At 51.1% G+C, this 26,131-nt stretch overlaps 1 protein-coding gene and 1 long non-coding RNA gene across 3 annotated transcripts; one reads left to right on the forward strand and one right to left on the reverse strand.

Moving 5' to 3' along the window:
• Positions 1-458: 458 nt before the first annotated feature.
• LOC127369803 (GATA zinc finger domain-containing protein 14-like) lies at positions 459-24,921 on the forward strand (the record flags this gene model as incomplete). Its single annotated transcript, XM_051411539.1, has 3 exons — positions 459-1,339; positions 5,096-5,749; positions 23,284-24,921. Coding segments are annotated over 3 exons (3,033 nt in total), but the record flags the coding sequence as incomplete, so codon positions are not given.
• Positions 8,022-23,035, reverse strand: LOC127369275 (uncharacterized). Of its 2 annotated transcripts, none has more exons than XR_007886049.1 (4): positions 22,972-23,035; positions 22,669-22,779; positions 8,423-8,509; positions 8,022-8,116 (listed from the first exon to the last, which is right to left on the reverse strand). It is a non-coding gene; the product is annotated as an uncharacterized LOC127369275 (long non-coding RNA). The 2 variants fall into 2 exon arrangements; XR_007886050.1 differs by lacking the exon at positions 8,423-8,509 and adding an exon at positions 16,247-16,333.
• Positions 24,922-26,131: the final 1,210 nt, after the last annotated feature.

A 26,131-nucleotide genomic window follows, 5' to 3' on the forward strand; every position in this document is an offset into this window, starting at 1 on the left:
GCAACTCCAGATCTCACTACCACAAGTTTACCTCCAACCACCACAACTCCAGCTCCAACCACCACAACTGCAGCTACCACAACAAACGGTCTAAGGACTACATCTCTGGCTCCAACTACTACAACTCCAGATCCAACCACCACAACTCCTGCTCCAACCACCACAAGTCTGGGTCAGACCAAAACAACGCCGTCTCCAACCACCACAACTGGAGCTCCAACCACTACAACTCTGGCTCCAACTACTACAACTCCAGCTCCAACTACCACAACTGCATCCACGAGAACTCCGGCTCCAACCACTGCAACTACAGATCCAACTACTATAACTCCTGCTCCAACCACCACAACTCGGGCTTCAACCACAACGAGGCTGGATCCAACTACTACAACTCCAGCTCCAACTACCACAACTGCAGCCACAACAACTCCAGTTCCATCAACTATAACTCCAGCTAAAACTACTATAACTCCTGGTCCAACCACAAAAACTCCAGCTCCAACCACCAAAACTACGACCAACATAACTCCGGTTCAGACCACAACAACGCCGGCTCCAACCAACACACCTGGAACTCAAACCACGACAACTCTAGCTCCAATCACCACAACTACAGAAACAACAACTCCAGGTGCAACAACCCCAACCCCAGGTCCAATGACTACAACTCCAGTTCCAACTACTACAACTCCAGCTGCAACCACCACGACTGCAGCCACCACAAGTGCAGCTCCAACCACCACGAATCAAGTTGCAACCACAACATCTCCAGCTCCAACTACCACAACTGCAGCCACCACAACTCCGGCTCCAACTACCACAACTCTGGCTCCAACCAACACAACTGTAGCCACAACAACTCCGGCTCCAACCACCACAACTGCAGCCACTACAACTCCAGCTTCAACCACTGCAAAACCAGATCCCACTACCAAACCTCTAGCTCCAACCACAACAACTCCAGCTCCAACTACCACAACTGCAACCACCACAACTCCGGCTCCAACCACCACAACAATTACTCCAACCACCACAATTCTAGCTCCAACCACCACAACTGCAACCACCACAACTCCGGGTCCAACAACCCCAACTCCGGGTCCAACGAGTACAACTCTGGCTCCAACTACTACAACTCCAGCTCCAACCAGCACAACTGCAGCAACCACAAGTCCGGCTCCTACCACTACATCTCCAGATCCAACCACCACAACTCATTCTCCAACCACCACAACTGGAGCTCCAACCACTGCAACTGCGGCTCCAACTTCTACAACTCTGGCTCCAACTACCACAACTACAGAAACCACAACTCCGGGTGCAACAACCCCAACCCCGGGTCCAATAACTACAACTCCAGTTCCAACTACTATAACTCCAGCTCCAACCACCAAAACTGCAGTCACCACAAGTCCAGCTCCAACCACCACAACTCCTGCTCCAACCACTACAACTCTAGGTCAATCTATCATAACTCCGCCTCCAACTACTACAATTCCATCTCCAACCACTGCAACTCCAGATCCCACTACCACAACTCTAGCTCCAACCACCACAAGCCCAGCTCCAACCACCACAACTGCAGCTACAACAACTCCTGGTCTAACCACTAGAACTCCATATCCAACTACCACAACTCTGGCTCCAACCACCACAACTGCAGCCACCATAACTCCCGCTACAACCACCACAATTGCAACCACACCAACTCCGGCTCCAACCACCACAACTCCAGCTCCAACCACCACAACTCCTGCTCAAACCACTACAACTCTAGGTCAATCTATTATAACTCCGCCTCCAACTACTACAATTCCATCTCCAACCACTGCAACTCCAGATCCCACTACCACAACTCTAGCTCCAACCACCACAAGCTCAGCTCCAACCACCACAACTGCAGCTACAACAACTCCTGGTCTAACCACAACAACGCTTGCTCCAACCACCACAACTGCAGCCACAACAACTCCAGTTCCATCAACTATAACTCCAGCTAAAACTACTATAACTCCTGGTCCAACCACAAAAACTCCAGCTCCAACCACCAAAACTGCAACCAACATAACTCCGGTTCAGACCACAACAACGCCGGCTCCCACCAACACACCTGGAACTCAAACCACGACAACTCTAGCTCCAATCACCACAACTACAGAAACAACAACTCCAGGGGCAACAACCCCAACCCCGGGTCCAATGACTACAACTCCAGTTCCAACTACTACAACTCCAGCTGCAACCACCACGACTGCAGCCACCACAAGTGCAGCTCCAACCACCACGAATCAAGTTGCAACCACAACATCTCCAGCTCCAACTACCACAACTGCAGCCACCACAACTCCGGCTCCAACAACCACAACTCTGGCTCCAACCAACACAACTGTAGCCACAACAACTCCGGCTCCAACCACCACAACTGCAGCCAAAACAAGTCCAGCTCCAACCACTACAACTCCATATCCAACTACCACAACTCTGGCTCCAACCAACACAACTGCAGCCACCGTAACTCCCGCTACAACCACCACAACTGCAGCTACCACAACTCCTGGTCTAACCACAACAACGCTTGCTCCAACCACCACAACTGCAGCCACCACAACTCCAGCTCCATCCACTACAACTCCAGCTAAAACTAATATAACTCCTGGTCTAACCACAAAAACTCCAGCTCCAACCACCACAACTGCAGCCACCACAAGTCCAGCTCCAACCACCACAAATCAAGTTGCAACCACAACAACTCCAGCTCCAATTACCACAACTGCAGCCACCACAACTCCGGCTCCAACTACCACAACTCTGGCTCCAACCAACACAACTGTAGCCACAACAACTCCGGCTCCAACCACCACAACTCCAACTCAAACCACTAAAACTCCTGCTCCAACCACCACAACTGCAGCCAAAACAAGTCCAGCTCCAACCACTACAACTCCATATTCAACTACCACAACTCTGGCTCCGACCACCACAACTGCAGCCACCATAACTCCCACTACAACCACCACAATTGCAGCCACACAAACTCCGGCTCCAACCACCACAACTCCAACTCAAACCACTACAACTCCTGCTCCAACCACCACAACTGCAGCCAAACCAAGTCCAGCTCCAACCACTACAACTCCATATCAAACTACCACAACTCTGGCTCCAACCACCACAACTGCAGCCACCAAGTCTCCCACTACAACTACCACAACTGCAACCACCACAACTCCGGCTCCAACCACCACAACTCTTACTCCAACCACCACAATTCTAGCTCCAACCACCACAACTGCAACCACCACAACTCCGGGTCCAACAACCCCAACTCCGGGTCCAACGAGTACAACTCTGGCTCCAACTACTACAACTCCAGCTCCAACCAGCACAACTGCAGCAACCACAAGTCCGGCTCCAACCACTACATCTCCAGCTCCAACCACCACAACTCTGGCTCCAACCACGACAACTGCAGCCACCATAACTCCCACTAAAACCACCAGAATTGCAGCCACACAAACTCCGGCTCCAGCCACCACAACTCCAACTCAAACCACTACAACTCCTGCTCCAACCACCACAACTGCAGCCAAACCAAGTCCAGCTCCAACCACTACAACTCCATATCCAACTACCACAACTCTTACTCCAACCACCACAATTCTAGCTCCAATGACCACAACTGCAACCACCACAACTCCGGGTCCAACAACCCCAACTCCGGGTCCAACGAGTAAAACTCTGGCTCCAACTACTACAACTCCAGCTCCAACCAGCACAACTGCAGCAACCACAAGTCCTGCTCCTACCACTACATCTCCAGATCCAACCACCACAACTCCTTCTCCAACCACCACAACTGTAGCTCCAACCACTGCAACTGCGGCTCCAACTTCTACAACTCCAGCTCCAACTACCACAACTACAGAAACCACAACTCCGGGTGAAACAACCCCAACCCCGGGTCCAATGACTACAACTCCAGTTCCAACTACTACAACTCCAGCTCCAACCACCACAACTGCAGCCACCACAAGTCCAGCTCCAACCACCACAAATCAAGTTGGAACCACAACAAATCCAGCTCCAACTACCACAACTGCAGACACCACAACTCCGGCTCCAACTACCACAACTCTGGCTCCAACCAACACAATTGTAGCCACAACAACTCTGGCTCCAACCACCACAACTGCAGCCAAAACAAGTCCAGCTCCAACCACTACCACTCCATATCCAACTACCACAACTCTGGGTCCAACCACCACAACTGCAGCCACCATAACTCCCGCTACAACCACTACAATTGCAGCCACTATAACTCTGGCTCCAACCACCATAACTCCAACTCAAACCACTACAACTCCTGCTCCAACCACCACAACTGGAGCCAAAACAACTCCAGCTCCAACCACTACAACTCCATATCAAACTACCACAACTCTGGCTCCAACCACCACAACTGCAGCCACCAAGTCTCCCACTACAACCACCACAATTGCAGCCACACCAACTCCGGCTCCAACCACCACAACTCCAGCTCCAACCACCACAACTTCTGCTCCAACCACAGCAACTCTCACTCAATCTATTATAACTCCGGCTCAAACTACTACCATTCCATCTGCAACAAACACAACTGCAGCCACTACAACTCCAGCTTCAACCACTGCAAAACCAGATCCCACTACCAAAGCTCTAGCTCCAACCACAACAACTCCAGCTCCAACTACCACAACTGCAACCACCACAACTCCGGCTCCAACCACCACAACTCTTACTCCAACCACCCCAATTCTAGCTCCAACCACCGCAACTGCAACCACCACAACTCCGGGTCCAACAACCCCAACTCCTGGTCCAACGAGTACAACTCTGGCTCCAACCACTACAACTCCAGCTCCAACCAGCACAACTGCAGCAACCACAAGTCCAGCTCCTACCACTACATCTCCAGATCCAACCACGACAACTCCTTCTCCAACCACCACAACTGGAGCTCCAACCACTGCAACTGCGGCTCCAACTTCTACAACTCCAGCTCCAACTACCACAACTACAGAAACCACAACTCCGGGTGCAACAACCCCAACCCCAGGTCCAATGACTACAACTCCAGTTCCAACTACTACAACTCCAGCTCCAACCACCAAAACTGCAGCCACCACAAGTCCAGCTCCAACCACCGCGAATCAAGTTGGAACCACAACAACTCCAGCTCCAACTACCACAACTGCAGACACCACAACTCCGGCTCCAACTACCACAACTCTGGCTCCAACCAACACAACTGTAGCCACAACAACTCCGGCTCCAACCACCACAACAGCAGCCAAAACAAGTCCAGCTCCAACCACTACAACTCCATATCCAACTACCACAACTCTGGCTCCAACCACCACAACTGCAGCCACCATAACTCTGGCTCCAACCACCACAATTGCAGCCACACCAACTCCGGCTCCAACCACCACAACTCCAGCTCCAACCACCACAACTCTGGCTCCAACCACGACAACTGCAGCCACCATAACTCCCACTACAACCACCACAATTGCAGCCACACAAACTCCGGCTCCAGCCACCACAACTCCAACTCAAACCACTACAACTCCTGCTCCAACCACCACAACTGCAGCCAAACCAAGTCCAGCTCCAACCACTACAACTCCATATCCAACTACCACAACTCTTACTCCAACCACCACAATTCTAGCTCCAATGACCACAACTGCAACCACCACAACTCCGGGTCCAACAACCCCAACTCTGGGTCCAACGAGTAAAACTCTGGCTCCAACTACTACAACTCCAGCTCCAACCAGCACAACTGCAGCAACCACAAGTCCTGCTCCTACCACTACATCTCCAGATCCAACCACCACAACTCCTTCTCCAACCACCACAACTGTAGCTCCAACCACTGCAACTGCGGCTCCAACTTCTACAACTCCAGCTCCAACTACCACAACTACAGAAACCACAACTCCGGGTGAAACAACCCCAACCCCGGGTCCAATGACTACAACTCCAGTTCCAACTACTACAACTCCAGCTCCAACCACCACAACTGCAGCCACCACAAGTCCAGCTCCAACCACCACAAATCAAGTTGGAACCACAACAACTCCAGCTCCAACTACCACAACTGCAGACACCACAACTCCGGCTCCAACTACCACAACTCTGGCTCCAACCAACACAATTGTAGCCACAACAACTCCGGCTCCAACCACCACAACTGCAGCCAAAACAAGTCCAGCTCCAACCACTACAACTCCATATACAACTACCACAACTCTGGGTCCAACCACCACAACTACAGCCACCATAACTCCCGCTACAACCACCACAATTGCAGCCACGATAACTCTGGCTCCAACCACCATAACTCCAACTCAAACCACTACAACTCCTGCTCCAACCACCACAACTGGAGCCAAAACAACTCCAGCTCCAACCACTACAACTCCATATCAAACTACCACAACTCTGGCTCCAACCACCACAACTGCAGCCACCATAACTCCTACTAAAACCACCACAATTGCAGCCACACCAACTCTTGCTCTTACCACCACAACTCCAACTCAAATCACTACAACTCCTGCTCCAACCACCACAACTGAAGCCAAAACAATTCCAGCTCCAACCACCACAACTCCAACTCAAACCACTACAACTCCTGCTCCAACCACCACAACTGAAGCCAAAACAATTCCAGCTCCAACCACTACAACTCCATATCAAACTACCACAACTCTGGCTCCAACCACCACAACTGCAGCCACCAAGACTCCCACTACAACCACCACAATTGCAGCCACACCAACTCCGGCTCCAACCACCTCAACTCCTGCTCCAACCACAGCAACTCCGGCACAAACTACTTCAATTTCAGCTCCAACTACTACAACTCCTGCTTCAACTACCCAAACTGCAGCCACACCAACTCCGGCTCAAACCACCACAACTCCGGCTCCAACCACCACAACTCCTGGTCCAACCACTACAACTCTCACTCAATCTATTATAACTCCGGCTCAAACTACTACCATTCCATCTGCAACCAACACAACTGCAGCCACTACAACTCCAGCTTCAACCACTGCAAAACCAGATCCCACTACCAAAGCTCTAGCTCCAACCACAACAACTCCAGCTCCAACTACCACAACTGCAACCACTACAACTCCATATCCAACTACCACAACTCTGGCTCCAACCACGAAAACTGCAGCCACCATAACTCCCACTACAACCACCACAATTGAAGCCACCATAACTCCCACTACAACCACCACAATTGCAGCCACACAAACTCCGGCTCCAACCAAAACAAATCCAACTCATACCACTACAACTCCTGCTCCAACCACCACAACTGCAGCCAAACCAAGTCCAGCTCCAACCACTACAACTCCATATCCAACTACCACAACTCTGGCTCCAACCACCCCAACTGCAGCCACCATAACTCCTACTAAAACCACCACAATTGCAGACACACCAACTCTGGCTCCAACCACCACAACTCCAACTCAAACCACTACAACTCCTGCTCCAACCACCACAACTCCGGCTCCATCCACCACAACTCCAGATCCCACTACCAAAGCTCTAGCTTCAACCACAACAACTCCAGCTCCAACTACGACAACTGCAACAACCACAACTCTGGCTCCAACCACCACAACTCTTACTCCAACCACCACAATTCTAGCTCCAACCACCACAACTGCAACCACCACAACTCCGGGTCCAACAACCCCAACTCTGGGTCCAACGAGTACAACTCTGGTTCCAACTACTACAACTCCAGCTCCAACCAGCACAACTGCAGCAACCACAAGTCCGGCTCCTACCACTACATCTCCAGATCCAACCACCACAACTCCTTCTCCAACCACCACAACTGGAGCTCCAACCACTGCAACTGCGGCTCCAACTTCTACAACTCCAGCTCCAACTACCACAACTACAGAAACCACAACTCCGGGTGCAACAACCCCAACCCCGGGTCCAATGACTACAACTCCAGCTCCAACCACCAAAACTGCAGCCACCACAAGTCCAGCTCCAACCACCACGAATCAAGTTGGAACCACAACAACTCCAGCTCCAACTACCATAACTGCAGACACCACAACTCCGGCTCCAACTACCACAACTCTGGCTCCAACCAACACAACTGTAGCCACAACAACTCCGGCTCCAACCACCACAACTGCAGCCAAAACAAGTCCAGCTCCAACCACTACAACTCCATATCCAACTACCACAACTCTGGCTCCAACCAACACAACCACAGCCACCACAACTCCAGCTCCGACCACTACAACTCCATATCCAACTACCACAACTCTGGCTCCAACCAACACAACTGCAGCCACCATAACTCCCGCTACAACCACCACAAGCCCACCTCCAACCACCACAACTGCAGCTACCACAACTCCTGGTCTAACCACAACAACGCTTGCTCCAACCACCACAACTGCAGCCACCACAACTCCTGCTCCAACCACAGCAACTCCGGCACAAACTACTTCAATTTCAGCTCCAACTACTACAACTCCTGCTTCAACTACCCCAACTGAAGCCACACCAACTCCGGCTCAAACCACCACAACTCCGGCTCCAACCACCACAACTCCTGGTCCAACCACTACAACTCTCACTCAATCTATTATAACTCCGGCTCAAACTACTACCATTCCATCTGCAACCAACACAACTGCAGCCACTACAACTCCAGCTTCAACCACTGCAAAACCAGATCCCACTACCAAAGCTCTAGCTCCAACCACAACAACTCCAGATCCCACTACCACAACTCTGGGTCCAACCACCAAAACCCCAGCTCCAACCACCACAACCCCAGGTACCACAACTCCAGGTCTAACCACCACAACCCCAGGTACCACAACTCCAGGTCTAACCACACCAACTCCAGCACCAACTACTGCAATTCCAGCTCCAACCACCACAACTACAGCTACACAAGTCCAGGTCTAGCCACAACAACAAGGGCTCCAACCACCACAACTCCAGCTCCAACCACCACAACTGCAGCCACCACAAATAAAGCTCTATCCACTACAACTCCAACTCAAACTAATATAACTCCAGCTCCACCTACTACAACTCCAGCTGAAACCACAACAACGGCAGCAACCACAACTCCGACTCAACCTACTACAACTCCAGCTCCAACTACCACAACTGCAACCACAAGACTCCTGCTCCAACTACTGCAACTCCAGCTCGAACCACCACAACCCCATCTCCAACCACCACAAATGCAACCACCACAACCCTGCCTCCAACTACCAAAACGGCAACCACAACTGCAACCACAACATCTCCTGCTCCAACTATTACAATTCCAGCTCCAACTATCAGAACTGCATCCACCAGGCTCCGGCTCTAACCACTACAACTACAGATCCAACTTCCACAACTCTAGCTCCAACCACTATAACTCCGGGTCCAACCACCCCAAGTCAAGGTCCATCCACAACAACTCCAGGTCTAACCACAACTACACCGGCTCCGACACCACAAGTCCAGCTTTGACCACTACAACTCCAGCTCCAACAACCACAACCCCATCTCCAACCACCACAACTGCAGCTAAAACAACTCGGGCTCCAACCACTGCAACTCCAGATCCCACTACCACAACTCTAGCTCCAACCACCACAACCCCAGATCCAACCACCACAAGTCTGGGTCAGACCACAACAACTCCTGCTCCATCAACTACAACTCTGACTCAATCTATTATAACTCCAGCCCCAACTACTGCATTCCATCTCTAACCACAACAACCGCAACTCCAGCTTCAACCACTGCAACTCCAGATCCCACTACCAAAACTCCAGCTCCAACCACCACAACTGCAGCTACCACAACTCTGGCTCCAACCACCACAAGTCTGGGTCAGACCACAACAACTCCTGCTCCAACCACTACAACTCTCACTAAATCTATTATAACTCCAGCTCCAACTACTACCATTCCATCTCCAACCACCACAACTGACACTCAAGCTTCAACCACTGCAACTCCAGATCCCACTACCACAACTCTAGCTCCAACCACCACAACCCCAGCTCCAACCACCACAACCCCAGCTGCCACAACTCCAGGTCTAACCACAACAAGCTCCAGCACCAAGTACTGCAACCCAGCTCCAACCACAACAACGGCAGCAACCACACCTTCAGCTCCAACTACCACAACTGCAACCACAAAGACTCCTGCTACAACTATTACAACTCCAGCTCCAACCACCACAACCCCATCTCCAACCACCACAACTCCGGCTCCAACTACCACAACTGCAACCCCAAAGACTCCTGCTCCAACTACTACAACTCCAGCTCCAACCACCACAACCCCAGCTCCAACCACCACAACTGTAACCACTACAACTCCGGCTCCAACTACTACAACTCCAGCTCCAGCTACCAAGACTGCAACCACAACATCTCCTGCTCAAACAATTACAACTCTGGCTCCAAACAACACAAGTCTGGGTCAGACCACAACAACTCCTGCTCCAACAATTACAACTCTTAATCAATCTATTATAACTCCAGCTCCAACTGCTACCATTCTATCTCCAACCACCACAACCCCAGCTCCAACCACCACAACTCCAGCTCCAACTACTACAACTCCGACTCCAACCACCACAATTGCAGCCATCACAAATAAAACTCTATCCACTATAACTCCAACTCAAACTACTATAACTCTGGTTCCAACTACTACAACTCCAGCTCCAACCACAACGGGAGCAACCACGACCACAACTCCGGCTCCAACCAATACAAGTCCAGATCCAACTACCACAACTCGGGCTCCAAACAACACAACTGAAATAACCACAACAGTGAGTCCAACAAACCCAACTCCGGTTCCAACCACTACAACTCCAGCTCCGACTGCTACAACTCCAGATCCAACTACCAATGCTCTGGCTCCAACCACTACCACTTCAGGTCAAACAACCACAACTGCAGCTAACACAACTCCGGGTCCAACAACTGTAACTCCAGATCCCACTACCACAACTCTGCTCCAACCACCACAACCCCAGCTCCGACCACCACAACTGCAGCTACAGCTACTCCAGGTCTAACCACAAGAACTCCAGCTCCAACTACTCCATCCACCTTCACCACTGGCTGCGCCTCCATAAGTCCGGTTTCCACACAACTCTGGGTCTAACCTCAACAACGCCCGCTCCAGCAACAACAACTCCGCCTTCCACCACTAGACTGCAGCCACCACATTGAAACCACCACAACTCCAGCTCCAACCACCACAACTCCTGCTCCAACCACTACAACACTCACTCAATCTATTATAACTCCGGCTCTAACTACTACCATTACATATCCACCACCAAACTGCGCCACTACAACTCCGCTTAACCACTGCAAATCCAGATCCCACTACCAAACTCTAGCTCCAACCCGACAACTCCAGCTCCACTACCACAACTGCACCATCACACTCCGGCTCCAACCACCACAACTCTGACTCCAACCACCACACTGCTCTAACCACCCACTGCGCCACCACAACTCCGACTCCAACCACTGCAACTCCAGTCTCACTACCACAAGTTTACCTCCAACCACCACAACTCCAGCTCCAACCACCACAACTGCAGCTACCACAACAAACGGTCTAAGGACTCTCTCTGGCTCCAACTACTACAACTCCAGATCCAACCACCACACTCCTGCTCCAACCACCACAGTCTGGGTCGACCAAAACAACGCCGTCCCACCACCCAACTGGGCTCCACCACTCAACTCTGGCTCCACTACTACAACTCCGCTCCAACTACCACACTGCTCCACGACCCGGCTCCAACCACTGCAACTCGTCCACTACTTAACTCCTGCTCCACCACACAACTCGGGCTTCAACCCACGGCTGGATCCAACTACTACTCCAGCTCCAACTACCACAACTGCAGCCACAACAACTCCAGTTCCATCAACTATAACTCCAGCTAAAACTACTATAACTCCTGGTCCAACCACAAAAACTCCAGCTCCAACCACCAAAACTACGACCAACATAACTCCGGTTCAGACCACAACAACGCCGGCTCCAACCAACACACCTGGAACTCAAACCACGACAACTCTAGCTCCAATCACCACAACTACAGAAACAACAACTCCAGGTGCAACAACCCCAACCCCAGGTCCAATGACTACAACTACAGTTCCAACTACTACAACTCCAGCTCCAACCACCACGACTGCAGCCACCACAAGTGCAGCTCCAACCACCACGAATCAAGTTGCAACCACAAAATCTCCAGCTCCAACTACCACAACTGCAGCCACCACAACTCCGGCTCCAACTACCACAACTCTGGCTCCAACCAACACAACTGTAGCCACAACAACTCCGGCTCCAACCACCACAACTGCAGCCACTACAACTCCAGCTTCAACCACTGCAAAACCAGATCCCACTACCAAAGCTCTAGCTCCAACCACAACAACTCCAGCTCCAACTACCACAACTGCAACCACCACAACTCCGGCTCCAACCACCACAACATTCCCACCACCACATTCTGCTCCACCACCACAACTGCACCACCCACTCCGGGTCCAACAACCCCAACTCCGGGTCCAACGAGTACAACTCTGGCTCCAACTACTACACTCCAGCTCCAACCAGCACAACTGCGCAACCACAAGTCCGGCTCCTACCACTACATCTCCAGATCCAACCACCACAACTCTTCTCCAACCACCACAACTGGGCTCCAACCACTGCAACTGCGGCTCCAACTTCTCAACTCTGGCTCCAACTACCCAACTACGAACCACAACTCCGGGTGCACACCCCAACCCCGGGTCCAACTCAACTCCAGTTCCAACTACTATAACTCCGCTCCAACCACCAAAACTGCAGTCACCACAAGTCCAGCTCCAACCACCACAACTCCTGCTCCAACCACTACAACTCTAGGTCAATCTATTATAACTCCGCCTCCAACTACTACAATTCCATCTCCAACCACTGCAACTCCAGATCCCACTACCACAACTCTAGCTCCAACCACTACAAGCCCAGCTCCAACCACCACAACTGCAGCTACAAAACTGGTCCAACCACTAGAACTCCATATCCAACTACCACAACTCTGGCTCCAACCACCACAACTGCAGCCACCATAACTCCCGCTACAACCACCACAATTGCAGCCACACCAACTCCGGCTCCAACCACCACAACTCCTGCTCCAACCACTACAACTCTAGGTCAATCTATTATAACTCCGCCTCCAACTATTACAATTCCATCTCCAACCACTGCAACTCCAGATCCCACTACCACAACTCTAGCTCCAACCACCACAAGCCCAGCTCCAACCACCACAACTGCAGCTACAACAACTCCTGGTCTTACCACAACAATGCTTGCTCCAACCACCACAACTGCAGCCACAACAACTCCAGTTCCATCCACTATAACTCCAGCTAAAACTACTATAACTCCTGGTCCAACCACAAAAACTCCAGCTCCAACCACCAAAACTGCAACCAACATAACTCCGGTTCAGACCACAACAACGCCGGCTCCAACCAACACACCTGGAACTCAAACCACGACAACGCTAGCTCCAATCACCACAACTACAGAAACAACAACTCCAGGTGCAACAACCCCAACCCCGGGTCCAATGACTACAACTACAGTTCCAACTACTACAACTCCAGCTCCAACCACCACGACTGCAGCCACCACAAGTGCAGCTCCAACCACCACGAATCAAGTTGCAACCACAACATCTCCAGCTCCAACGACCACAACTGCAGCCGCCACAACTCCGGCTCCAACTACCACAACCCTGGCTCCAACCAACACAACTGTAGCCACAACAACTCCGGCTCCAACCACCACAACTGCAGCCAAAACAAGTCCAGCTCCAACCATTACAACTCCATATCCAACTACCACAACTCTGGCTCCAACCAACACAACTGCAGCCACCATAACTCCCGCTACAACCACCAAGCCCTCCAACCACCACAACTGCAGCTACCACAACTCCTGGTCTAACCACAACAACGCTTGCTCCAACCACCACAACTGCAGCCACCACAACTCCAGCTCCAACCACTACAACTCCAGCTAAAACTAATATAACTCCTGGTCTAACCACAAAAACTCCAGCTCCAACCACCACAACTGCAGCCACCACAAGTCCAGCTCCAACCACCACAAATCAAGTTGCAACCACAACAACTCCTCATTACAACTACCACACGCTCCAACTACCACAACTCTGGCTCCAACCAACACAACTGTAGCCACAACAACTCCGGCTCCAACCACCACAACTCCAACTCAAACCACTACAACTCCTGCTCCAACCACCACAACTGCAGCCAAAACAAGTCCAGCTCCAACCACTACAACTCCATATCCAACTACAACAACTCTGGCTCCAACCACGACAACTGCAGCCACCATAACTCCCACTACAACCACCACAATTGCAGCCACACCAACTCCGGCTCCAACCACCACAACTCCAACTCAAACCACTACAACTCCTGCTCCAACCACCACAACTGCAGCCAAACCAAGTCCAGCTCCAACCACTACAACTCCATATCAACACCACAACTCTGGCTCCACCACCACAACTGCGCCAACTCTTCACTCCAACCACCACAACTGACCAGCCACCATAACTCCAACCACCACAATTCTAGCTCCAACCACCACAACTGCAACCACCACAACTGGGGCCAACAACCCCAACTGTCCGTACAACTCTGGCTCCAATCACTACAACTCCAGCTAACCATCACAACTACCACAAGCAACAACTCTGGCTCCAATCACCTTACAACTGCAGCCACCAAGACTCCCACTAAAACCACCACAGTTGCAGCCACACCAACTCCGGCTCCAACCACCACAACTCCAGCTCCAACCACCACAACTCCTGCTCCAACCACCAGCAACTGCAGCACAAACTACTTCAAGTTCAGCTCCAACTACTACAACTCCATCTTCAACTACCCCAACTGCTTACTCCAACCACCACAAGTCTAGTCAATAACAACCACCACAACTCCGGCTCCAACAACCCCAACTCCGGGTCCAACGAGTAAAACTCTGGCTCCAACTACTACAACTCCAGCTCCAACCAGCACAACTGCAGCAACCACAAGTCCGCCCACATCTCCAGATCCAACCACCACAACTCCTTCTCCAACCACCACAACTGTAGTCCAACCACTGCAACTGCGGCTCCAACTTCTACAACTCCAGCCAACTACCACAACTACAGAACCACAACTCAACCCCGGGTCCAATGACTACAACTCCGTTCCAACTACTAAACTCCAGCTCCAACCACCACAACTGCAGCCACCACAAGTCCAGCTCCAACCACCACAAGCCCAGCTCCAACAACCACAACTGCAGCTACAACAACTCCTGGTCTTACCACAACAAGCTGCTCCAACCACCAAACGAGCACAACAATCCAATAGAAATACAAACTCCTGGTCCAACCACAACAACTCCGGCTCCAACCACCACAACTCGTCAGCCACAACAACCCTCCCAACCACCACACCTCCAACTCAAACCACTACAACTCTTGCTCCAACCACCACAACTGCAGCCAAAACAAGTCCAGCTCCAACCACTACAACTCCATATCCAACTACAACAACTCTGGCTCCAACCACGACAACTGCAGCTACCATAACTCCCACTACAACCACCACAATTGCAGCCACACCAACTCCGGCTCCAACCACCACAACTCCAACTCAAACCACTACAACTCCTGCTCCAACCACCACAACTGCAGCCACCAAGACTCCCACTACAACCACCACAACTGCAGCCACCAAGACTCTCACTACAACCACCACAATTGCAGCCACACCAACTCCGGCTCCAACCACCACAACTCCAGCTCCAACCACCACAAATCCTGCTCCAACCACAGCAACTCCGGCACAAACCACCACAAGCCCACCTCCAACCACCACAACTGCAGCTACAACAACTCATGGTCTAACCACAACAACGCTTGCTCCAACCACCACAACTGCAGCCACCACAACTCCAGCTCCAACCACTACAACTCCATATCCAACTACCACAACTCTGGCTCCAACCAACACAACTGCAGCCACCATAACTCCCGCTACAACCACCACAAGCCCACCTCCAACCACCACAACTGCAGCTACCACAACTCCTGGTCTAACCACAACAACGCTTGCTCCAACCACCACAACTGCAGCCACCACAACTCCAGCTCCATCCACTACAACTCCAGCTAAAACTACTATAACTCCTGGTCCAACCACAAAAACTCCAGCTCCAACCACCACAACTGCAGCCACCACAAGTCCAGCTCCAACCACCACAAATCAAGTTGCAACCACAACAACTCCAGCTCCAAGTACCACAACTCTGGCTCCAACCAACACAACTGTAGCCACAACAACTCCGGCTCCAACCACCACAACTCCAACTCAAACCACTACAACTCCTGCTCCAACCACCACAACTGCAGCCAAAACAAGTCCAGCTCCAACCACTACAACTCCATATCCAACTACAACAACTCTGGCTCCAACCACGACAACTGCAGCAACCACAAGTCCAGCTCCAACCACCACAAATCAAGTTGCAACCACAACAACTCCAGCTCCAACTACCACAACTCTGGCTCCAACCAACACAACTGTAGCCACAACAACTCCGGCTCCAACCACCACAACTCCAACTCAAACCACTACAACTCCTGCTCCAACCACCACAACTGCAGCCAAACCAAGTCCAGTTCCAACCACTACAACTCCATATCCAACTATCACAACTCTTCCTCCAACCACCACAACTGCAGCAACCACAAGTCCAGCTCCAACCACCACAAATCAAGTTGCAACCACAACAACTCCAGCTCCAACTACCACAACTCTGGCTCCAACCAACACAACTGTAGCCACAACAACTCCGGCTCCAACCACCACAACTCCAACTCAAACCACTACAACTCCTGCTCCAACCACCACAACTGCAGCCAAACCAAGTCCAGCTCCAACCACTACAACTCCATATCCAACTATCACAACTCTGCCTCCAACCACCACAACTGCAGCCACCATAACTCCTACTAAAACCACCACAACTGAAGCCAAAACAACTCCAGCTCCAACCACTACAACTCCATATCAAACTACCACAACTCTGGCTCCAACCACCACAACTGCAGCCACCAAGACTCCCACTACAACCACCACAATTGCAGCCACACCAACTCCGGCTCCAACCACCACAACTCCAGCTCCAACCACCACAACTCCTGCTCCAACCACAGCAACTCCGGCACAAACTACTTCAATTTCAGCTCCAACTACTACAACTCCTGCTTCAACTACCCCAACTGCAGCCACACCAACTCCGGCTCAAACCACCACAACTCCGGCTCCAACCACCACAACTCCTGGTCCAACCATTACAACTCTCACTCAATCTATTATAACTCTGGCTCAAACTACTACCATTCCATCTGCAACCAACACAACTGCAGCCACTACAACTCCAGCTTCAACCACTGCAAAACCAGATCCCACTACCAAAGCTCTAGCTCCAACCACAACAACTCCAGCTCCAACTACCACAACTGCAACCACCACAACTCCGGCTCCAACCACCACAACTCTTACTCCAACCACCCCAATTCTAGCTCCAACCACCACAACTGCAACCACCACAACTCCGGGTCCAACAACCCCAACTCCGGGTCCAACGAGTACAACTCTGGCTCCAACTACTACAACTCCAGCTCCAACCAGCACAACTGCAGCAACCACAAGTCCGGCTCCTACCACTACATCTCCAGATCCAACCACCACAACTCCTTCTCCAACCACCACAACTGGAGCTCCAACCACTGCAACTGTGGCTCCAACTTCTACAACTCCAGCTCCAACCACCACAACTGCAGCCACCACAACTCCAGCTCCATCCACTACAACTCCAGCTAAAACTACTATAACTCCTGGTCCAACCACAAAAACTCCAGCTCCAACCACCACAACTGCAGCCACCACAAGTCCAGCTCCAACCACCACAAATCAAGTTGCAACCACAACAACTCCAGCTCCAAGTACCACAACTCTGGCTCCAACCAACACAACTGTAGCCACAAATCAACTCCGGCTCCAACCACCACAACTCCAACTCAAACCACTACAACTCCTGCTCCAACCACAACAACTCCGGCACAAACTACTTCAATTTCAGCTCCAACTACTACAACTCCTGCTTCAACTACCCCGACTGCAGCCACACCAACTCCGGCTCAAACCACCACAACTCCGGCTCCAACCACCACAACTCCGGCTCCAACCACCACAACTCCTGGTCCAACCATTACAACTCTCACTCAATCTATTATAACTCCGGCTCAAACTACTACCATTCCATCTGCAATCACCATAACTGCGGCCACTACAACACCAGCTTCAACCACTGCAAAACCAGATCCCATTACCAAAGCTCTAGCTCCAAACACGACAACTCCAGCTCCAACTACCACAACTGCAACCACCAAAACTCCGGCTCCAACCACCACAACTCCGGCTCCAACCACCACAACTCTGACTCCAACCGCCACAACTGCAACCACCACAACTCCGGGTCCAACAACCCCAACTCCGGGTCCAACGAGTACAACTCTGGCTCCAACTACTACAACTCCAGCTCCAACCAGCACAACTGCAGCAACCACAAGTCCGGGTGCAACAACCCCAACCCCGGGTCCAATGACTACAACTCCAGTTCCAACTATTACAACTCCAGCTCCAACCACCACAACTGCAGCCACCACAACTCCGGCTCCAACTACCACAACTCTGGCTCCAACCAACACAACTGTAGCCCCAACAAGTCCAGCTCCATCCACTACAACTCCAGCTAAAACTACTATAACTCCTGGTCCAACCACAAAAACTCCAGCTCCAACCACCACAACTGCAGCCAAAACAAGTCCAGCTCCAACCACTACAACTCCATATCCAACTACCACAACTCTGGCTCCAACCACCACAACTGCAGCCACCATAACTCCGGCTCCAACAACCACAACTCTGGCTCCAACCAACACAACTGTAGCCACAACAACTCCGGCTCCAACCACCACAACTCCAGCTCCAACCACCACAACTCCTGCTCCAACCACTACAACTCTCACTCAATCTATTATAACTCCAGCTCAAACTACTACCATTCCATCTCCAACCACCACAACTGCAACCACCACAACTCCGGCTCCAACCACCACAACTCTGACTCCAACCACCACAATTCTAGCTCCAACTACCACAACTGCAACCACCACAACTCTGGGTCCAACAACCCCGACTCCGGGTCCAACTACTACAACTCCAGCTCCAACCAGCACAACTGTAGCAACCACAAGTCCAGCTCCAACCACTACATCTCCAGATCCAACCACCACAACTCCTGCTCCAACCACCACAAGTCTGGGTCAGACCAAAACAACGCTGTTTCCAACCACCACAACTGGAGCTAAAACCACCACAACTCCTGCTCCAACCACTACATCTCTAGCTCAATCTATTATAACTCCGGCTCCAACTTCTACAATTCAGTCTCCAACCACCACAACTGCAGGCACCACAACTCCGTCTCCAACCACCACGACTACAGCTACAACAACTCCTGGTCTAACGACAACAACGCTTGCTCCAACCACGACAACTGCAGCCACCACAACTCCAGCTCCATCCACTACAACTCCAGCTAAAACTACTATAACTGCTGGTCCAACCACAAAAACTCCAGCTCCAACCACCACAACTGAAGCCACCACAAGTCCAGCTCCAACCACCACAACTCCAACTCAAACCACTACAACTCCTGCTCCAACCACCACAACTGAAGCCAAAACAAGTCCAGCTCCAACCACTACAACTCCATATCAAACTGCCACAACTCTGGCTCCAACCACCACAACTGCAGACACCAAGACTCCCGCTACAACCACCACAATTGCAGCCACACCAACTCCGGCTCCAACCACCACAACTCCAGCTCCAACCACCACAACTCCTGCTCCAACCACAACAACCCTGGCACAAACTACTTCAATTTCAGCTCCAACTACTACAACTCCTGCTTCAACTACCCCAACTGCAGCAACACCAACTCCAGCTCAAACCACCACAACTCCGGCTCAAACCACCACAACTCCAGCTCCAACCACCACAACTCCTGCTCCAACCACTACAACTCTCACTCAATCTATTATAACTCCGGCTCAAACTACTACCATTCCATCTGCAATCACCATAACTGCGGCCACTACAACTCCAGCTTCAACCACTGCAAAACCAGATCCCATTACCAAAGCTCTAGCTCCAAACACGACAACTCCAGCTCCAACTACCACAACTGCAACCACCAAAACTCCGGCTCCAACCACCACAACTCCGGCTCCAACCACCACAACTCTGACTCCAACCACCACAACTGCAACCACCACAACTCCGGGTCCAACAACCCCAACTCCGGGTCCAACGAGTACAACTCTGGCTCCAACTACTACAACTCCAGCTCCAACCAGCACAACTGCAGCAACCACAAGTCCGGGTGCAACAACCCCAACCCCGGGTCCAATGACTACAACTCCAGTTCCAACTATTACAACTCCAGCTCCAACCACCACAACTGCAGCCACCACAACTCCGGCTCCAACTACCACAACTCTGGCTCCAACCAACACACCTGTAGCCCCAACAAGTCCAGCTCCATCCACTACAACTCCAGCTAAAACTACTATAACTCCTGGTCCAACCACAAAAACTCCAGCTCCAAACACCACAACTGCAGCCAAAACAAGTCCAGCTCCAACCACTACAACTCCATATCCAACTACCACAACTCTGGCTCCAACCACCACAACTGCAGCCACCATAACTCCCACTACAACCACCACAATTGCAGCTACACTACCTCCGGCTCCAACCACCACAACTCCAGCTCCAACCAACACAACAACTGCTCCAACCACAACAACTCCAGCACAAACTACTACAATTTCAGCTCCAACTACTACAACTCCTGCTTCAACTACCCAAACTGCAGCCACACCAACTCTGGCTCAAACTACCACAACTACGACTCAAACCACCACAACTCCAGCTCCAACCACCACAACTCCTGCTCCAACCACTACAACTCTCACTCAATCTATTATAACTCCGGCTCAAACTACTACCATTCCATCTCCAACCACCACAACTGCAACCACCACAACTCCGGCTCCAACCACCACAACTGCAACCACCACAACTCCGGGTCCAACAACCCCAATTCCGGGTCCAACTACTACAACTCCAGCTCCAACCAGCACGACTGTAGCAACCACAAGTCCGGCTCCAACCACTACATCTCCAGATCCAACCACCACAACTCCTGCTCCAACCACCACAAGTCTGGGTCAGACCAAAACAACGCCGTTTCCAACCACCACAACTGGAGCTCCAACCACCACAACTCCTGCTCCAACCACTACATCTCTAGCTCAATCTATTATAACTCCGGCTCCAACTTCTACAATTCCATCTCCAACCACCACAACTGCAGCCACCACAACTCCGTCTCCAACCACTGCAACTCCAGCTCCAACCACCACAACTGCAGCTACAACAACTCCTGGTCTAACCACAACAACGCTTGCTCCAACCACCACAACTGCAGCCACCACAACTCCAGCTCCATCCACTACAACTCCAGCTAAAACTACTATAACTCCTGGTCCAACCACAAAATCTCCAGCTCCAACCACCACAACTGCAGCCACCACAAGTCCAGCTCCAACCACCACGACTCAAGTTGCAACCACAACAACTCCAGCTCCAACTACCACAACTGCAGCCACCACAACTCCGGCTCCAACTACCACAACTCCGGCTCCAACCACCACAACTGCAGCCAAAACAAGTCCAGCACCAACCACTACAACTCCATATCCAACTACCACAACTCTGGCTCCAACCACCACAACTGCAGCCACCATAACCCCCGCTACAACCACCACAATTGCAGCCACACCAACTCCGGCTCCAACCACCACAACTCCGGCTCAAACCACCACAACTCCAGCTCCAACCACCACAACTCCTGCTCCAACCACTACAACTCTCACTCAATCTATTATAACTCCGGCTCCAACTACTACCATTCCATCTCCAACCACCACAACTGCAACCACCACAACTCCGGCTCCAACCACTACAACTCCGGCTACAACCACAAAAACTCCAGCTTTAAACACAACAACTGCAACCACCAAAACTCCGGTCCCGATCATCACAACTGTTGGTCCAACCTCTGCAACTCTGGCTGCAACCACTACAACTCTGGCACCAACCACTAAAACTGCAGCCACCACAACTCTGCCTCAGACAACGACAACTCTGCCTACGACCACCAAAACTCTTTATCCAACCACAACAACTGTAGCCACAACAACTCCGGCTCCAACCACCCCAACTCCAACTCAAACCACTACAACTCCTGCTCCAACCACCACAACTGCAGCCAAAACACGTCCAGCTCCAACCACTACAACTCCATATCCAACTACCACAACTCTGGCTCCAACCACCACAACTGCAGCCACCAAGACTCCCGCTACAACCACCACAATTGCAGCCACACCTACTCCGGCTCCAACCACCACAACTCCAACTCAAACCACTACAACTCCTGCTCCAACCACCACAACTGCAGCCAAAAAAAGTCCAACTCCAACCACTACAACTCCATATCAAACTACCACAACTCTGGCTCCAACCACCACAACTGCAGCCACCAAGAATCCTGCTACAACCACCACAATTGCAGCCACACCAACTCCGGCTCCAACCACCACAACTCCAGCTCCAACCACCACAACTCCTGCTCCAACCACAACAACTCCGGCACAAACTACTTCAATTTCAGCTCCAACTACTACAACTCCTGCTTCAACTACCCCAACTGCAGCCACACCAACTCCGGCTCAAACCACCACAACTCCGGCTCAAACCACCACAACTCCAGCTCCAACCACCACAACTCCTGCTCCAACCACTACAACTCTCACTCAATCTATTATAACTCCGGCTCAAACTACTACCATTCCATCTCCAACCACCACAACTGCAACCACCACAACTCCAGGTCCAACAACCCCAACTCCGGGTCCAACAAGTACAACTCTGGCTCCAACTACTACAACTCCAGCTCCAACCAGCACAACTGCAGCAACCACAAGTCCGGCTCCAACCAGTACATCTCCAGATCCAACCACCACAACTCCTTCTCCAACCACCACAACTGGAGCTCCAACCACTACAACTCCGGCTCCAACTACTACTACTCCAGCTCCAACTACCACAACTACAGAAACCACAACTCCGGGTGCAACAACCCCAACCCCGGGTCCAATGACTACAACTCCAGTTCCTACTACTACAACTCCAGCTCCAACCACCACAACTGCAGCCACCACAAGTCCAGCTCCAACCACCACGAATCAAGTTGGAACCACAACAACTCCAGCTCCAACTACCACAACTGCAGCCACCACAACTCCGGCTCCAACTACCACAACTCTGGCTCCATCCAACACAACTGTAGCCACAACAACTCCGGCTCCAACCACCACAACTGCAGCCAAAACAAGTCCAGCTCCAACCACTACAACTCCATATCCAACTACCACAACTCTGGCTCCAACTACCATAACTGCAGCCACCATAACTCCCGCTACAACCACCACAATTGCAGCCACACCAACTCCGGCTCCAACCACCACAACTCCAGCTCCAACCACCACAACTACTGCTCCAACCACAACAACTCAGGCACAAACTACTACAATTTCAGCTCCAACTACTACAACTCCTGCTTCAACTACCCCAACTGCAGCCACACCAACTCCGGCTCAAACCACCACAACTCCGACTCAAACCACCACAACTCCAGCTCCAACCACCACAACTCCTGCTCCAACCACTACAACTCTCACTCAGTCTATTATAACTCCGGCTCAAACTACTACCATTCCATCTCCAACCACCACAACTCCGGCTCCAACCACCACAACTCTGACTCCAACCACCACAATTCTAGCTCCAACCACCACAACTGCAACCACCACAACTCCGGGTCCAACAACCCCAACTCTGGCTCCAACTACTACAACTCCAGCTCCAACCAGCACAACTGTAGCAACCACAAGTCCGGCTCCAACCACTACATCTCCAGATCCAACCACTACAACTCCTGCTCCAACCACCACAACTCCAGCTCAAACCATCACAATTTCAGTCACCACAACTCCGGCTCTGACCACTACAACTCCAGTTCCAACCGCAACAACTGCAGCCACTACAACTCCAGCTCCTACCATAACAGCTGCAGCTGCCACAAATGCTGCTGTAACCCCTACAACTGTGGCTCCAACCACTACAACTCCCAGTCCAACAATAACCACCACAAATACAGCCACCACAACTCTAGCTCCAACCACTACAACTCCGGCTACAACCACAAAAACTCCAGCTTTAAACACAACAACTGCAACCACCAAAACTCCGGTCCCGATCATCACAACTGTTGGTCCAACCTCTGCAACTCTGGCTCCAACCACTACAACTCTGGCACCAACCACTAAAACTGCAGCCACCACAACTCTGCCTCAGACAACGACAACTCTGCCTACGACCACCAAAACTCTTTATCCAACCACAACAACTGCAGCCACCACAACTCCAGCTCCTACTACTACAGCTGCAGCCACCACAACTGCGGTTCCAACCACTACAACTACCAGTCCAACAATAACCACCACAAATACAGCCACCACAACTCTGGCTCCAACCACTACAACTCCGGCTACAACCACAACAACTGCAGCCACCCCAACTCCTTCTTTTACCACTACAACCCTGGGTCCAACCACAACAACTCTGGCTCCACCAACCACATCTGCAGCAACCAAAACTCTGGCTCCAACTACCACAACTGCCGCCACCACAACTCTCACTCCAACAACCAATACTTCAGCCAGCATATCCTCAATCAGTTCATCCCAAGGTATGTGACTATAATGCAGTGATTTTCTTTGGACATTGATCCATGACATTGTGATTTTAGTTGCCGTAGAAAAGTTAATCTTCATGAATTGTTTGGAAAATAAAATAAAAAATGTATCTCGAATGCCTTCTCATTTGTCTTCTCTTGTTATTATGTGCTGATATTACCATTAATTGTAATAATAGAACTGCAATAGTTATGTTCAAGGACATGCATTTACCAGGAATTCTGTTAGCAATGACCTTTGAAATTATTGTTTAATTAATTTTAATAAAAGTTTTTGAATCCCTACAGGCTTGAAATCATTGGCACATCTACAGATGAAGATAACCTCTATTGGAGATGTCAGCAATGGAACCATCACTGAACGTGTTAAACAGGTATGACAAACAGAAAGTGTAAAACTTTATCAATGATAATGAATACATGTAATATAAAGGATGGGATGAAGAGGATGAAATAGATCTTCTGATGTGTATTCTCTGTGTTTTCTCTCCATTTTTAGTTTTTTGACCATCTTCTGAATGGAACAGCCCACACAGTAACAGTGACAAAGATCCGGAGGGTTAGAGTTGCCCCATAGATACTTCATGTGGACAGAAATAGTCCAAAGTGAATGTATAAAGACAGCAATTGAAGGTTGTGGTGGTATTGTTTCAGCACAATGTAAAGGGGCAGTTCACCTCAACCGTTTCATCATTTCTGAAAAGAGATCTTTCCTTTGAGTTTTCAACAGCTTGATCACAACTCCTCAAATGTCATTGTATTAAGACCCATTACCGCTCTCTATAATCCCCAAACAGTATTGTCATTACTATGCTGTTGGCTGTTTTACAGGAATGTGAATAGTGGCAATGTGTATGTGGCTCAAGTGTCAAATGATTTGCATGGCACAATGGGAAGCTCAAACGAAGTAGTCTGACCTGTC

This window comes from Dicentrarchus labrax, unplaced genomic scaffold (genome assembly GCF_905237075.1).
Source record: "Dicentrarchus labrax unplaced genomic scaffold, dlabrax2021, whole genome shotgun sequence".
Taxonomy (NCBI): domain Eukaryota; kingdom Metazoa; phylum Chordata; class Actinopteri; family Moronidae; genus Dicentrarchus; species Dicentrarchus labrax.